This window comes from Mixophyes fleayi, chromosome 2, assembly GCF_038048845.1.
Source record: "Mixophyes fleayi isolate aMixFle1 chromosome 2, aMixFle1.hap1, whole genome shotgun sequence".
Lineage (NCBI taxonomy): Eukaryota > Metazoa > Chordata > Amphibia > Anura > Limnodynastidae > Mixophyes > Mixophyes fleayi.
The window spans coordinates 269,844,143-269,861,560 of NC_134403.1; the positions used below are offsets into that span (position 1 = coordinate 269,844,143).

General features: G+C 38.8%; 1 protein-coding gene across 3 annotated transcripts in view; it reads left to right on the top strand.

Moving 5' to 3' along the window:
• LOC142138998 (C4b-binding protein alpha chain-like) overlaps positions 1–17,418 on the top strand; it is a 104,166-nt gene that overhangs the window by 19,033 nt on the left and 67,715 nt on the right. For all 3 annotated transcript variants that reach the window (XM_075196210.1, XM_075196211.1, XM_075196212.1), the window contains exons 2-3: positions 3,164–3,253; positions 11,080–11,265. In XM_075196210.1, the coding sequence (XP_075052311.1) occupies positions 3,175–3,253; positions 11,080–11,265 (265 nt within the window). In that variant the 5' untranslated portion in view covers positions 3,164–3,174. The remainder of the gene's footprint in view (positions 1–3,163; positions 3,254–11,079; positions 11,266–17,418) is intronic.

The window sequence follows — 17,418 nt, forward strand, 5'->3', positions numbered from 1 at the left end:
ATTCACTCCATAGTGCAAGAATTTACTTCTGGATCATTCTTTTTTCATTTCTATTCTTTTTTGCCTCAAGTAGGGCCTGGTGCTTGGTACTTTGCAGGTACACGTCATTGTGTTTGGAGTTTTTCTGAATGTTGTCAGAAAACCACTTGAAAAGGTTTTTTTTCTTCTAATGCAACAAAATGACTCAGGCTAGGGGTAAATGTATCAAGCTGAGAGTTTTCCGGCAGGTTTGAAAAACCAATCAGATTCTAGCTATCATTTATTTAGTACATTCTACAAAATAATAGCTAGAATCTGATTGGTTGCTCTAGGCAACATCTCCACTTTTCAAACCCGCCGGAAAACTCTCAGCTTGATATATTTACCCCCTAAAGTTAAGCCATTACTTCCACCCCCGGACCTTGATCTAGTACTTAATTGCCTGCACAAGCTTCATTTGAACTTTTGGGAGACTTTTCACTGAAGCTATTGATTTATAAGCCAGTTTTTTTTATTGACTATTACAACAGCAAGGAGGAGATAAGTATTGATCATTGTTTAATTCCCCAATCTCACTCATAACTTTCTGTACAAGCCTGTCTGAAGGCAAGGCGAAAGTTTGCATACTTTGTATGTTAAAAATTGTTAATTCATACTTACTTTAGTGATTATTCAGGAAATCCTGGAGGGGAGATAAATTGTCAGGTGCATGGGGGGCGGGCTAGATGCCATAAATGCGATTAAATTTAAAGCGGCGCTGCATTGTAAAGGGAAACTTCCCTTTACAATGCAGCGCCGCTTTAAATTTAATCGCCGAAGACGCTGAACACGCCGGAGTTGAAGAATCCGGACATTAATACATTTACCCCCTAGTCATTGATGCGTGGGAAGGGGCTTAAATAATAATAATTTGTGGTGAATCGAAGGTAGCAGTATTCAGGAAAAAGGCCTGCTCTCCAGTACCCAAAATCCTGGACATTCCGGGAGAATAGGCAAGTATGTGTTAATGTTAATCATTAATGTTCACCTATTTGTAGGTTGTTAGGCCTTCTGAAACTCTAGGGGGTAGATTTACTAAAGTGTCTAAAAAGGAAAAGTGGATGTTTTGCCCATAGCAACCAATGAGATTCTAGCTAGCATTTATCTAGTACATTCTGCAAACTGATGGCTAGAAGCTGTTGGTTGCTATGGGCAACACCTCCACTTTTGCTTTTTAGAACCTTTAGTAAATATACCTGTTGTGCCCATTTATTAACATTGCATTTAGAGTAAACCACGTTGTGTAACTTGTACAAGATGGATAAAAGCTAATTGGTTCCAGTAGTTACGTGCAGATTTTGCACCAAAATGCAATATCAGTGTGTCATTTTGGCTCATTATTAGTGGCCTTTGCTGGAAATATGAACTCCTGCTGCTTCTGATAAAAGGAAAGTACAACGTTTTCCTGCTTCCATGATAAAATCTCTGATGTTATCTATTCTAAAAGCCAGCAGTGTAAGAAACTAACCGCAAATTTACTTAAGGTGAAATGAATGTAATTCAGTGTTCAAGTAAATAAATAATGGTTAACTTTGAGAATAGTTGCAGAATAATATAATCATAAAGTTGTTTTTATTAGGTTTTGTGGCAACATGTGGAAGGGTCAATGCAGTGGCTAATATTGAGTCATGTAGGAGAAATGATGTTTGTTTCAAAGCAAATGGGAACATATGCAAATCCTTGTGTTACACCTAAATTGTTTGTTTATAAACCTATTTGTAAGTGTGATGTTCCTGTGCTTCTGCAGAGCAGCCTGTCCGTGATGCTTCACTACACCTTCAAAGTAGAGATAATAGGTTTGCAAGGGATAACAAGAAAATACGTTAAAACCAAACTAATGAACTGTTCACTGGAAATGCAACTACATGTGACCTTGTTTTCTCATACAAAACTGATGATTAAATTACGCTCATTGCACCTTTAGTAGATTTTCAATATTGTCTTTCTGACTATATTTCTATATTTATTTTTTCCAGTAAATGAACACTTTTCTGGCAGCAGCACCATCTTGTGGACAGCATAAAAATACAACAGAAAAAGACACCCTGGGTTAGAATGACTAAAAATAGTGTTTGGCAGTGGTTTTAGATCTCCAAACTGCTGCATTTATTATAGGGCAGTTTGAGAGTGTATGGTAAACCACCAGCAATGTGTGACCATTCAGAACACCACTGCAAAATAATAGCTAGAACCTATTGGTTACTATGGGCAACACCTCCACTTTTCCTTTTTTAGAAGATTTAGTAAATCTACCCATTGTGCCCATTTATTAACATTTCATTTTGAGTAAACCACATTATCTTACTTGTACACCTTTTGGTGAATGTCAGTTTCAGGACAAGCAGCCTGGTGTCACATTCCTGCAGCCAGCCCCTGTATTCACAGGGGATGCCTGTGGGAACAGAAAGAGCTCTGACCTGAGGGTTCAATGAATTCTATGTTTTCCCTTGTTCACAGTGCATTGAATGCATCCTCTCATGCATCCTGTCTAAATTATTTCTCAATGTATCTCTTATAAAGATTTATTTAGATATTAATGTGTCATTTATATGTGCCTTATTGTGATTCACCATGTGTAGTATTCAATTTATTTTATTTTATAACAACTGCTTGTCATATATGTGAGTGTTAATTTTCGCTCTCACAGTTTTACGCTTTTATATGTATATCAGCTAGAATTCCAAGTTGTCCAATTGTGGAATTTACAACTGCAATTTTAACTAATTAGTATTTTGTGGAAAGAAATGCATAATTATAACATAGAACTTGTATGTAGTCAAGACGTGTAGTAAACCAGAACTGTATCGAAGGACCCATTTACAGAACTTATATTGCTGGAATCTTACCATGTGTAATCAACCTGTAACGTGGCTATTCTGCTAAAAGGAAAAACATAATGGTCCAAGTAACAAAAATATTTTTTTCTTTATTTCCAATTCATTAAAAGGTGCATAATTGTCATGACTGTCTGTTATAGTAAATAATTTAATATTAGATATGAACTATTTCTGATTTAGTTACAAAGATTGCAATATAACAATTGATTGTAATATATATTCAATTGTAAATAGGCAAAACAGTGTCTGGGAAGATCTTTAGAAACTACTGTTTATGTAACTCTCTATCTTGTTTTTTCCCTTTGTAGTCTACAACATAATGTTCCCAGCGTCATACACCATTGAAAGACCCTGTGTGATTTTCCTATACTTTGTATTACTCATCAGTGGTGCTTGGGGTAAGTCATTTGTTTTGCATGATTTGCTGCTGTTGTGAAATCCTTGTTTTCATTTTGTATTTAATTGCACTGTTTTAAAACTGTAATGTTGCTACTGTGCTACCTTTATTTCAAATGTTATGTTTACAATTCCGTTACAATCATACTTGGCTTATTATTGGATCACAGAGGTATAATTGTGAGGGGCCTGATGACACCATTGTGCTCATCACGGCCCAACGTCCCATTGCACAACAACTCCATTCACACCATCGCGCACCGAAGCCATAATGAAGTAATTCATTGAATAGTGGCATCATGGCTTTGCTCACTGCAAGAAGATCAGGGGGTAAATGTATCAAGCTGAGAGTTTTCCGGCAGGTTTGAAAAACCAATCAGATTCTAGCTATCATTTATTTAGTACATTCTACAAAATGACAGCTAGAATCTGATTGGTTGCTATAGGCAACATCTCCACTTTTCAAACCCGCCGGAAAACTCTCAGCTTGATACATTTACCCCTAGATGGGATCTGGGAATTTGGCCTACTCTACCCGAGTCCAATTCAAAACTCAGGAGTCCCCAGACATTCTGGGAGTGTAGGCAAGTATGATTTTTATGATTTTTGTGGCTTGGATTTTTGAGTGTGTGTTTGCCGATGAACGGAAAGTTTAGAGCACAGTGATGCTTGTAATATGCACTGGGAATGAGTTGGTCATAGAAAGAGGATACAAATTCATAATAAGATTTACTGGAGAAAACTCCTAGAACCTAGCTAAATCGACTTCACCATCCTCTTAATCCTGGTAATTGCCACTCTGAGCCCGTTCTGCAACTTGATGACTAAGTTCTTCACTCGCGTGACACTGGCACCGTGGTTATTCCATAGAAGAAGTCTCCGTGCAGAGAAAACTCGTTTTGGAACCATGTCTCACTCTGGCACCCATTCTAGCAAAGTAGGAAGCGGTCTGTGTTCTATATGCGATCCACCCAGCATGTGAACACACCCCATAGGAACACAGAAAAAAATATGAATTCATATAACCAGGTATTTTAACAATAAAGAACATAAAGGTAGGTAGTCAAAATTACTGCAATAGTTTAGCTATGAATGACATGGACATATTATATAAATGGACTGATGACAGAGACAGTGTGCTTGCTGTTCCCTTATGGGATACTAGAAATATGGTCGCTAATAGTTTATTTTCACTGACGGGTGAGGTTCGGCATTTTCACAATTCCTATTGCAAAAATGCCAACACCAATAACAGTGACATTAAAATGCCGACACATAAAATAGCGACATGCTGTAAATACCAAACGTTAAAAACAGCGACATGCAATTAATTACGTCGCCCAAATTACCTATATGTATGAAATGCTGACACAATAAAATGCCGACAGTGTGATTGCTGACACTGCAAATAGTGACAGTCACAACGCCGGCTGTATATTGTAAAAAAAAAAGAGGGAAATAAAAGAGTATGGGGTCCCCCCTTATAAACACTATTAATTCTACCGCTGCCAGCCTACAGTCATGGCCAAAAGTTTTGAGAATGACACAAGTATTATTTTTTTATTGCTGCCTCAGTTTTTATGATGGCAATTTGCATATACTGCAGAATGTCATGAAGAGTGATCAGATGAATTGCAATTAATTTCAAAGTCCCTCTTTGCCATGACAATGAACTTTATCCCAAAAACAACATTTCACTGCATTTCAGCCCTGCCACACAAGGACCAGCTAATATCAGGTGAGTGATTCTCTCGTTAACACAGGTGAGAGTGGTTCAATAGTTGTGAAGAAGGCTTCAGGGCACCCAAGAACATCAAGGGCCAGGACCATCTCTAAAGTTGATTCAGCTATGGGATCGGGGCACCACCAGTGCAGAGCTTGCTCAGGAATAGCAGCAGGCAGGTGTGAGTGCATCTGCATGCACAGTGAGGCGAAGACTTTTGGAGAATGGCTTGGTGTCAAGAAGGCCAGAAAAGACGCCTCTTCTCTCCAGGATAAACATACTGATATTCTGCAAAAGGTACAGGGATTGCACTGCTGAGGACTGGGATAAAGTAATTTTCTCTGATGAATCTCCTTTCAGATTGTTTGGGGCATCTGGAAAAACACTTGTCCGGAAAAGGAAAGGTGAGCGCTACCATCAGTCCTGTGTCACGCCAACAGTAAAGCATCCTGAGGCCATTTATGTGTGGGGTTGCTTCTCAGCCACAGGAGTGGGCTCACTCACAATTTTGCCTAAGAACACAGCCATGAATAAAGAATAGTACCAAAACATCCTCCAAGAGCAAGTTCTCTCAACCATCTAAGAACAGTTTGGTGAACAATGCCTTTTTCAGCATGATGGAACACCTAGCCGTAAGTCAAAAGTGATAATTACGTGGTTTGGGGATCAAAACATCAAAATTTTGGGTCCATGGCCAGGAAACTCTCCAGATCTTAATTCCATTGAGAACTTGTGGTCAATCCTCCAGAAGCGGGTGGATAAACAAAAACCCACAAATTCTGACAAATTCCAAGCATTGATTAGGCAAAAATGTGCGGCCATAAGTCAGTATGTAGACCAGAAATTGATTGACAGCATGCTAGGGCGAATTGCAGAGGTCTTCACAAAGTAGGGTCAACACTGCATATATTGACTATTTGCATAAACTTAATGTAATTGTCAGCAAAAGCATTTGACACATGAAATACTTGTAATTTAACTTCAGTATACCATAGTAACATCAGACAAAAAGGTTTAAAAACACTGAAGCAGCAAACTTTGTGAAAACCAATACTCGTGTCATTCTCAAAACGTTTGGCCTCGACTGTACTGCTGGTTGTGGTGAAACTGGGGAAAAAATGTGTGAACCCTCCACACATTATTTGGGGGGTGGCTCACGCATTTAGGAAGAACTTTTAGCACTGGGCTGGTTCTTCCGAGAGGGGGAAACCGCACAAATATTTTTGTGCACCCCACTCCCTAGATACTATTAATTCAATAGTCATTCTAGGCACATGCTCATGGTAACACTCTCCAGGGGTATTAGAAATAGTTTATTTTATTTTTTTCTGTTAATTTTTTTTGCTTCTTGATTTTTACCAGCCACCTATATTTTCCTTCAATTATGGTAAGTCGTGAGGCAGCCCCACATCATAATTTTACCACCACCATGTTTTAATGTTAGTATTATGTTCTTACTGTTGAATGCCATTGGCTCTACCCCAGACATAATGGGACCCATCCCATCGAAAACGTTCTACTTTTAACTCGTGTCTATAGAACATTTACCAAAAAGGATTGTGGATCATTTTTGTGCTTTTTGGCAAATGACTAGATGAGCATTTATGTTCCTTTTGGTTACTAGTAGGTTTCATCTTGCTAGTCAAACATGAGCAATTTCTGCCCAGTCTCTTTCTGTGGAGTTGTAAACACTGATCTTGGCTGAGGCAAGAGAAGCCTTTAGTGTGTTTAGGATCCCTTTTAGAGTTCATGGACGATTTTGCGTTGCAACTTTGTAGAAATTTTGCAGTAGAGGCTTCTGGAACTAGCAAACATTCTACCTCGTTTTCTGTTGTAGTACAAGTAACAGGCTAGAAGGACCCATTTTGCCTAAGGGTGCCACTGGATCCAGGAAGTAGTCATGGAGTTTGACAATTTTAGGGGTATAGGGAAGGTTTGTTGATCTGTTTTGAAATTTGTACTTTCCGTCCACAGTAGGGGCAGGTATTGGAGTGCCTTGCCAGTTTCCCTCACTGCTTCATCTACCGCATTCCTTATACTTTCCTCTTCATACGTTCCCTCCTGAAAGGTTTTGTAATTGTAAGGCCATTAATCTTAGAGATAGAAAAGCGGTGCTCCAGAAACCAGAGTCCAAATAATGATTACTAATTCTGCTAGTGTTTTTGCCTGCATTTAAACTGCAATTGGGAAACCTTGGGTCTTGGCATTCATGTGAATTTTACTTTGACATGTGCCACTCACCCATTATTGCAGACCAAGTGCATCCCTTCATGGCAATGGTATTCCCTGATGGCAGTGACTTCTTTAAGAAGGATATTGCACCCTGCCGCACTCTCATATAATTCCTGAACAATTTTTGCAAACCGTTCATGGTCTTGTCTTGGCCTCCAAATTCCCAAAATCTCAAATCGATTGAGCATTTGTGTGATGTGCTGGAAAAATAACTCTGAGCCATGGAGGCGGCCCTCACAACTTACAGGACTTAAAGGATTTCCTGCTGATGTCTTGATGCCACAGGAAACTTTAGAAGGACTTGTGGAATCAGTGCCTCGACTGGTCAGAGCTGTTTTGGCAGCAAGAGGGGGACTTACACAATATTAGGCGTGTGGTTTTAATGTTGTGGCTGATCTGTGTGTGTGTATATATTTAGTGTATGTATTTATATATGTGTGTGCGTGTGTATATTTATATATACATTAGTGTGCAAAGTATTTGGCCAAGGAAATAATTGTTAATAAAAGACAAAATGTAGTGTAATAATGAAAATATTTATTCATAATAATGTTTCACATGATATTGTAACTAAACATTATCAAAATTATTTATAATTTTATAGTATATACATATATATAAACATAAATTTCAGCTTAAATGTGTCCTCATTTTGCTCTTTTTTGCGGCTTCACATAATTTGGGCATTCGAGACACCAATTTTTCTAAAGTTTCATAAGTCATACCTTTCCATGCCTCATTCAGACATTCCCATAAGTTTTTATTATTTGTTGGCGCCATCATACGAACTTTTCTGTCTAATTCATCCCTGAGTTTCTCAATGGGATTGAGATCAGGTGATTGAGGAGGACATGTCAAAATTTGTAGAAGTTTTCTACTTTTCTTTACTTTTCAAATAATTGATACATAGTTAAGATGTGTGCATATGGTCGTTATCTTGTTGCATGATGAACCCATTTCGAGTTCCACTTGGTACAGTGTGATGTACTAAAATACTGTTGTTTTGGTTCTTATCCATATTTGATGTTATTTAACCTAAGGGGCATATTTACTAAACTGCGGGTTTGAAAAAGTGGAGATGTTGCCTATAGCAGCCTATCAGATTCTAGCTGTCATTTTGTAGGATATACTAAATAAATAATATCTAGAATCTGATTGGTTGCTATAGGCAACATCTCCACTTTGTCAAACCTGCGGTTTAGTAAATATACCCCTAAATCTCTAACCTTTCCTCCACCAAAACCACCCCAAATCTTGACATGACCACCACCATGTTTTTCTGTATGACATACAATTATTCAACACACATTCTCTGACCATTATTGACGTCTTCTGGTTTAAAAAGTTCAAATTTGGACTCGCCTGTCCAAAGTACTTTTTTTCACTGATCCAGTGTCCAATACCAGTGTTCTTTGGCCCAACGAAGGCGTTTTACTTTATTTACAGACCTTTAGGCCTACATTACGCAGTCGTCTTTAAACTATATGAACTGATACTGGAGTTTGCCTAATTTTGTTGATTGCAGGTGCTGGGAATCTTCGGTTTCTCTTTCTTCAGAAAGAGTTTTTGAATGTTGCCACACAATTAAAGTTAATATTTGTGTATTTTTATTATTATTGATTTTAACACTGTATAAAAGGAAATTAAAATTAAAATAAAGTAAGATATAAAATATTTAATTAATAAAAATGTATTTTATATTAAAAATATTATTGAATAAAATTAATCAACATACATACCAGATTTATTAATGACCAGCTCAAAATTACATACTTTAGTAGATCACTAAACTCTCGGGACTGTCATGAAAATGATATATGCTTGTATAATATGGTACATTAAGTATAGAACATTTGATGTAAGGTCCTAAAGTCTTGATTCTAATCATGATAATGACTTTAGGGAGCAATTAATGTTGATATTCATTAAGATAAAGCAGTATAAGTAAACAAACAAGCTTTGGCCAAAGGTGTGTGTGTGTGTGTGTGTAAATATATAGAAAAAGAGAGAGATAGAGATAGATATCTTTCATATGTTCGAAACAGACCAGTACCAGTGATTTAAGGGTGTAATACTGAACTGAAGTTTAATACAAAAATTACATATACATACTGAGTGTTACAGGGACTCAGCCCAACGTCCATGCTGACTTTCATTAGGGGCCTGACCCTGATGACAGTCGACACTTCTGACTGAAATGGATGTTAGGCGAAGTCCCTGTAACGCTCAGTATGTATATAAACGTGTAAGTGGTGATATGAAAAATGTAATAGGAATGTAAGTGAATGGAATTTGTAAGCTTTACAACGAATGCAGTGGGAGAAGTGGTGGTATGAAATTCCACCATATACACCCCCACTTCGAACCTTGTACACCTGGATAATATACCTAACCAGCCAATCATGTTACAGCAGCTGACATGATTCTAGTAAATGTAGTGGATTTTCTTTTGCCAACCTGAATTAGCACCGACCGGAACATAAGAGCCTAACGAATTTAGTTCCTCACTGTGGAGACAATTAGATCTAGCCATTATGTCTTAGTTCAGGGCTTTATTAAACATTTCTTATAGCCAGTCTATAGGTCAGTGCTAGTGGTAGTAGAGCCTGATAATGAAGGATCATGTACACTGCTTTTATCAGTATTCTGCAGTGAAAATACAAATGCCATCATGTAAATGTGACCTTCGATGTCTGTAACCATGTGATATTTTTTTTTTGCCTACATTTCTACTATATTTGAAGAAAAATCACCCCTTACCCATATTGTTTTGAGGAAAAAAAGCACTGCAATATGCTAAAAGTAATGTAACAACCTTAAATGTGTATTTGCTTTTCACTCAAAATCATACTGCTGTTATTGTTATTCTGATATAAAGCACCAAATATTGCACAGTGCTGTACATTATGCTATGAAACAAGATAAAGATTGCCCTGCCCAAATGAGCTTACAAGAGGTGTGTGGAACAATTGATTAATTAAATTAACAGAATAACAATTGTAGCTGGTGGTTAGGAAAGTGTGCATGTCTTCTGTAAGCTGGAACTATTATCAGCTACTAGGGCCTGGCATTTCTTTATATTTACTTGTAGGGACATATTCAATCGTCGGCGGAAACGCCGAAAATCTTGCGGCGTGCGCTCTATTACCGTTATTACGGTAATAGTGCGCGTAAAAAACGTTATTACGGTATTTTTCTCGCTGGATTTCAGCTCGCAGCTCCCTGAGCCGCGAGCTGAAATCCAGCTAACTACTACTGTAATAATAACGCCGCAGAAACCCACGACAATTGAATATACCCCATAGTGTGATACGATTGGAATGAGGAAAGACAGTGAAAGGTGGAGACATGAAAAATTTGTAGAAATCATAGGCACTCAGTTGTTGACAAACATGATTCTGCTATCATTTATCTTGATTGAAACTCCATCCACTTCTTATCCTGTAAAGAGCTCTCTTTTGTGCTGCATGGGCACTCCTTTGGTCATCCAGTAGCTTGGTGCTTAGTATTTTTATTTTGTATCATTCTTGCTGCTGGACACAGATCCAGGACAGGTGTTCCTCATGTTAACAGAAGTTGTGGCAGCAGTTGAACTGAGATGGTATTCCAGTAGTTCTTTGAATCAGCCCAGTCCTTGTTGTTACGACCATCCTCAGCACTACCTTGTAGTTTCCCATTGACTTTTTATATTTTTGAGAGGATAATTATATTGGAGGTAGGGCACAGAGCTGATATGAATAATGATCTCCACATAATTTTAAACATCGTGTTTGTATCTATGTAACAATGCTTGAAGATATTTCCTGCACATGTACATATGATCTCTCTTACATATTTGTATGATTCCCTTACTGTACATTTTGTAACCTGCAGGTGATTGTGGGCTTCCTCCAGTTTTAGAACACACTAAGGAAGTTAAGGAAACATCTGGTATCCCAGGACAAGCTGTTGTTTATTCGTGTGATCGTAATACTGGATATTATGACCTCCCTGACAAAAGCAAGACCATTACATGCCAAGATGACAACACTTGGTCTAAAATCTCTGTGTTCTGTGCAAGTAAGTGTAAACTTTAATGAAAAAATGCAAAGGGTCTACTTTGCAAAGATAGGTCCCCTCCAATTTTTGTCTATGTACAATAGTGGTGGGGAACAGGCCTGTTGAGCCTGCACCTGGCCCCCAGCTCTGTGCCCTTCTCTGCTTTTCTGGTTTCTTTAGAAGCAGAGAATAAGATAATTACCAGAGCAGCTGACTTCTGTGTCACATGACCTCCACAACACACTGCACTGAGGTCACACAACATATCCAATTAAAGTAGGAGAAGGGAGTGCAGTGTATTCTGTACATTGTGCTCTCTCGTTTCTCTGCAGTCTCTGGCTGTGAAGGTAAGTATTTTTAGACTGTACATTAGCCAGTAAGATGGGACATGTGGGGAGGTGTAAGTGGCATGTGGAGAGGACTGAGTAACATGGGAGGGCATGTGGGGAGGTCTGAGGGGCATGTGGGAGTGATATGGTATGGCCTGAGTGGCATAAAGGATGGCCTAAGTGTTCTGTGGGGGCTTGTAAAGAAGTCTGAGTGGCATGTGGGTGAGTTTTGAGGTACATGTGTGGTCTGTGGGCTTGTTGGGGCCTAACGGCATGTTGAGAGCATTTTATTGCCAGTGTGGGTGGATCAGAGTGGCATGTGGAGGAATTTTGGGATCAGTAATGTGAGGAAGTCGATGTTGTTTTGGGGCTGTGTTTTCATTCTTGAAAGGGTAATGTAAGGCCATCTTATAAGCTGGAGTGCATCACATGTGGTCCTTGAAGTATGTTCTGTTCCCTATCACTGATATATATTCTGGTGAAGTATATTATAGCATTTTACATTCCTTTCATCTTCGGTGGGCCAGCAGTACTTTCATTTAAACATCTTGGCTTTGAACATTTATTTATTCTGATCCATTCAAACCTGATGATGTTGGGCTTGTGATGCACAGTGAGAGCCTGCCATGAACAGAGGACTGGTTACAGCTGTCCCAATGTAGATTTGAGGAGAAGTAAGCACAAAAAACACTCTACTTGAACTAAAATTTGCACAAATATGGAGGGGAAGAAATGTTTTATTCTTTTTTTTTTCTATTTTTTCTATTGTACAATAAATCCTGAAAATGGAAATCTGTTGCCAAAGAAATATGTTTTAGAATCTGCAAATGTATATACATCCCCAATGGTTTACTTTTAATGAAACTTGAATAGGTTATTAGGGTCATTAAATATTAAACAAATTGAGACTGCAAACAAATCAAAACAATATTTCTTAAACCAATATAATGTATCTCAATCAGAATATGTGTACTCTGACCGGGTATGGGGGCCTGCTACCATCTCCTGAGATAGTGTGTGAAATCTCTCTGCTGCTTTAAACAAGTCCACAAGCTTCTTTCAACCAATTTTATTCAGTAAGAAAACTCCAAAATAAACATCTTGTTGGCTGGCTCTAACTAACCAAACAAACAATCGCTCTATCTAGTTGCCCTCCTTTTGAACTACACATATTTGTTTCTCTGGCTCTGCCAGAGGTAAAACAGTACTGCTTGATCTGACTGAATTCTGATACTCTGCAAGAACTTCCCCAAACTGAAGACACGCCTTGACCACTACCACCATTTCCCAGATATTTTATGGCAGCCTGGCTATGTGGTCTTCTCACAAATGCTCCATCTGTTCTTGCTGATATCTGTCGCAATGATAATCCTATTATCACTGTATCCTTTTTTGTCTACCCTTGCTTCTTTTCTAAAGGAATGAATTGATGCAATCTTCATCAACTCACTTGAGACAGTAGTATTGCAGGTGCCTCATATGATATATTGCCCAGGGAACAACTTCCAAGTCTGAAGCCATGAGTGCTTGCAATTTAGGCATGACTAGTTCGTTGCCCAGTGATTTGAAAGTCTTCAATTATCTTGAGTCTTCTTTCTAGGGACAGGAATTCTCTCTCTTGAAGTATGTTTAGCCAAACCACTAGATATTTCAATTTCTGGGATGGTTGTAAGTTACAACTGTGTTCATTATTCAACCATACTTTCCACAACTTGTATGACCCGTGCTCTCACTTACAGTGCTGCATTTCTGGATCTTGTCTTTATCAAAATGATACAACTGTATGAAAATATGCAATAAACCAATAATAACTGTCTTCTTAGGCACTGATAAAGGGCTATAAAAAAATCATAAGTGATAGACAACTCTAGGGAAATGTTAAGTCCCCAATAAACACAATATATTAGAGAAAAGAACAGCGCTGAGAGTAGTCACTAGTTCTATCATAAATTGGCATGTGCTGTGTCTACACTGCACTTTTGGGTACGCTATTCCTCTGATGATATTACCACAGGGTAATAAAACGTATCAGTTTTCTATTACAAAATTATTTACATAGGTGCCTTCAGTGACGTCCATGTTCTTTATTGATGCTATGGTCTTATGGGTACATAAATGTATGCATCCTTGAGTTTGAATGTTATAAGAAAGTCCTACATCACATTCAGGACAGAACGTAGGAAGCTGCAGATTGACAAACAATGCAGATTTTGAAGGTATAGGTTTTAACTTGTTAACGTTAATTTCTCGAAAAACCTGATTACTTTGCCTCCTACCACTGTGCCACCAGACGAAGGAACCACTTGGATACCATTGGGAAGAAAATCTGGCACACCCCAGGGTTCCTTGTCTCTCTGCAGCTGGAAGCTTTACCTTGAGGTCCTTCCATGGAACGGGAGAAGGGGAGAAATTGTCTGCAATTGTGCTGCTGCATGGGGCACTCACAGGGGAGTCGGGCCCATAGCAACTGCACTCATGGCAGTTCCGCCTATGACTAATAATATAGTAAAAGCTTATTTTCAATATAAAAATTATTAATGCACATAATTTCGATAATATCATGAATGCAGGCAGTTTAATAATGCCACAGGATGCTTCTAAGGAGCACAATGAGCATGCACCTGTAAGTACATGTGCTACTCACACACTCATTGAAACACATGAATATTTTTAGTTGCTTAATAAATGGCTAACTTATTGTTGGTATGTAAAAAGTTGAAAATACATATAGCATATGTAAACATATATTTAGTTATGTTACCCATAAAATGTGCAAATATGTGTAGGTGATAAATTTAAGGGAACACAAAAATTGTGACTCCAAACATCCAATTATTAGTCATCACTAATTGAATTATAGTGCCCCATTCAGCAAACATGGCTATAAAGGAAAAATATGTATAAAAAAGGAATATATGATAAATATTAATCAGCACCACTAGGGGAAAAAAATCATTATTTGTGTATGTGTGATGTAAAATTATTTCAATATTCAGTTTTGATCACAACATGGGAGTCTAGCAGCCATGATTGTATTTATATGCTACAGCTTTTAATGAAACTAAGTTTTGCAAGCAATGTTTATGACTTTCATACTTCATGGAATGTACACTTTGCAAGGTCATACTGTACTGGCTTACCAGTATTGGTTCCAAATACTCAAGGAAATGTTTGCAGTGGTATTTTATCATATTGCATATGACTCCTTTCAACAATATTCCTGTAATTATTTATTGTGGGATCTGTCAAATAAATTGTCGTTCTTATATCAAAACCTAAAAATATATTATCATTATATGTTTGGAATCTTTCCTACAATGTCTTTTTCCAACAGCAATTAATCAGGAGTTTTATCACGCGCTGGACCCTCCGGCTGACTTACCGGGGTCTGGTGCGCAGGCCTGGCCTCTTTCGTCAGGCCCCCCCTCACAGCTCAGATGCTCCATGTACCAATTTACAGACCCGATTTTTATAATCTTCTCTGTTTAGCCATTGGCTGATTACTTGTCACTCCTCCTCATTCTCCGGACTATTTATGGCCCTGTTCTGGCAATATGGTGCCAGATCTTCATGTCCTGTTAGCCTGCTGAGCTCCTGGAGTTTTTGGCTCCATTGTATTCCTTGTGTATCCTGATAACCCGTGTCCATTCCTTTTCAACATATCCATGTATCCAGCGCTATATACTTCTCCGCTTGGTATCCTGTATCCGTTCCTGTTCTGTTCTCTCCTTTTCGGCTATCAACATCTTCTGCTTTGATTCTCGCCTGTAATCCACCTGGAGAATCACGACCTGTGTGTGGGAGGGGGGGGGGGGGGGTTTATGCAGCGAAGCCCAAACCTCCTAGTAGTTGTTCCTGATGAAAACCGTCGCCTTGTTAGACTCTCCGCCTTTGTGGTAGCAGATTGCAAAGAATCCAGCCATTCCTGTGAATTCCATGAAATCCTAATTCTGGCACAGTATTACAAAAAGTCATCGTACATTCATTAATTCATCAGCATGGGGTGTGTAGTGTTGGTTTGGACTGATTCTCTTATTTATTGGATATTAATTATTTTTATAGTTCAGAAAATTCTAAGCAGCATACATTACAATAAATCCTCTTCTTCTTATTCATTGTTGGATTAGAGATAGATTGCCTCCATATAGGAATACTTCTTCTTTTTTTCTTTGTTTTTGTTGTGATATACATCAATCATTGCACAGTATGGTTAGGGGTCAGGGGCTAGATTCCCACCAGGGTCCTATCTGTCTATTTGTGTGTTCTCCCCGTGGGTCTCTTCTGGGTACTCACGATAGTGTGTGTTGGGGGGGGGGGGATTTAGACTGTAACGGGAAGGGAATGATGAATGATTACATAATCTCTGTACAGCAGTGTGTAATATGATTAGCACCATCTAAATAAATGATAATGAATAAAATAAATGAAATCGAAGATGTACAAACAAGGAATGATTTGAGCAGTCAAGACTATTTTTGCATGGGCAGATGATATCCTGGATAATCTAGCAGCAGCCCACATATCCAGAATAGAGCAGCTTTCTCTATTGCCTTACTCTGGACCCCTTGGTAATTGGCATTGTAAAAAATTACGTCTTTATTAGCTTGATCAGCCTATATTAAGTAAATAGCTCATCAAAAGGGCGTTTATTACATTATTATATTTGAGTGTCCTGGTCTGGTATGGGGCTTGGGTTCTCCTGAATCAACCCCCAGTGTTCAGATTCCAGAAACACAGCCCAGAGAAGGAATTCAAGTTCAGGTGGAGGCACTATCAAGACTTAAAGGTGAGATACACTTACACAGTTTATAATCACTGTCACCCAATATTTTACATTCAAAGATCCAAAAGGATGTTACACAGAAATAGACTTCATGGCAGCAGTAGAGACTCTTGCAACAAAATGGGAGTTCAATCTCCAGTATTTCCTACCTCCATTTGGTATAGCACAACCATGGTACCTGCATGCATGTCTGAAACGTCTACATAAGGGACAAGTATGACATCCACATTCAAATCCTTGAAGCTGACCGCATGGCTACTGTACAAAGACTGCTGAGACAACAAGATTTGTTGACATGGATGGTAGTCACTTTATAAGAAGGCAAGAAACAGTCCACCTCTAAGGTGTGCTGTGCAGTATGGTCTGTTTCAGCAACCTTTTTTTTTTTTGAAGAAGTCATGTGCAAATGAGTCCTCTATAAGACTAGTTAATGGCCAGTGAACACACTAAAAGTTAATTTTTCTGCTTTTTACCACACCAGACATTAGCAGGTGAATTTGCCACAAGATTCATGCAGCTGACAAAAAGGATAAGTCTAGTATTTTGTCATCCACTTGCACCATGGGATTTTAAATGAGTCTTTTTCAGTATTAGATTTCAGTATGGAAGCTCCATTTGAACCTGTCACGCTGTAGGCCTATGAGGCTGAAGAAGATATGACACTAACCGGTATTGGTGCCACTGGTCAAACAGGCGCGGAGTCTAACGTACCCCTGGTGTTCACCAGGGACCCCCGCAAGGAGGTTTGGACTTCGCAGCAGAGAGCACGCAGGTCGCGGTCCTGTTAGCCAGTTACCAGTGTAGTGTAGAGAGGTCAGACGGTTCCGGGTCACAGCAATCAGGAATATCAGGTACAAAAGGGTAATCCAAAGAATAGTCGCCAAGCCGAAGTCACAGTACAGAATGGGTCACACAGAAGAGTAGAATGGTCGCCAAGCCGGGGTCACAACAGGTAATCAGGAATCAGAATACTCAGGAGTATGGAGGAAATAGGGAAGCCAGGAATACTGGTGGTGAACCTGTTACTCTGGCACCCTAATGGCGCCAGAGGCAGGTTTAAAT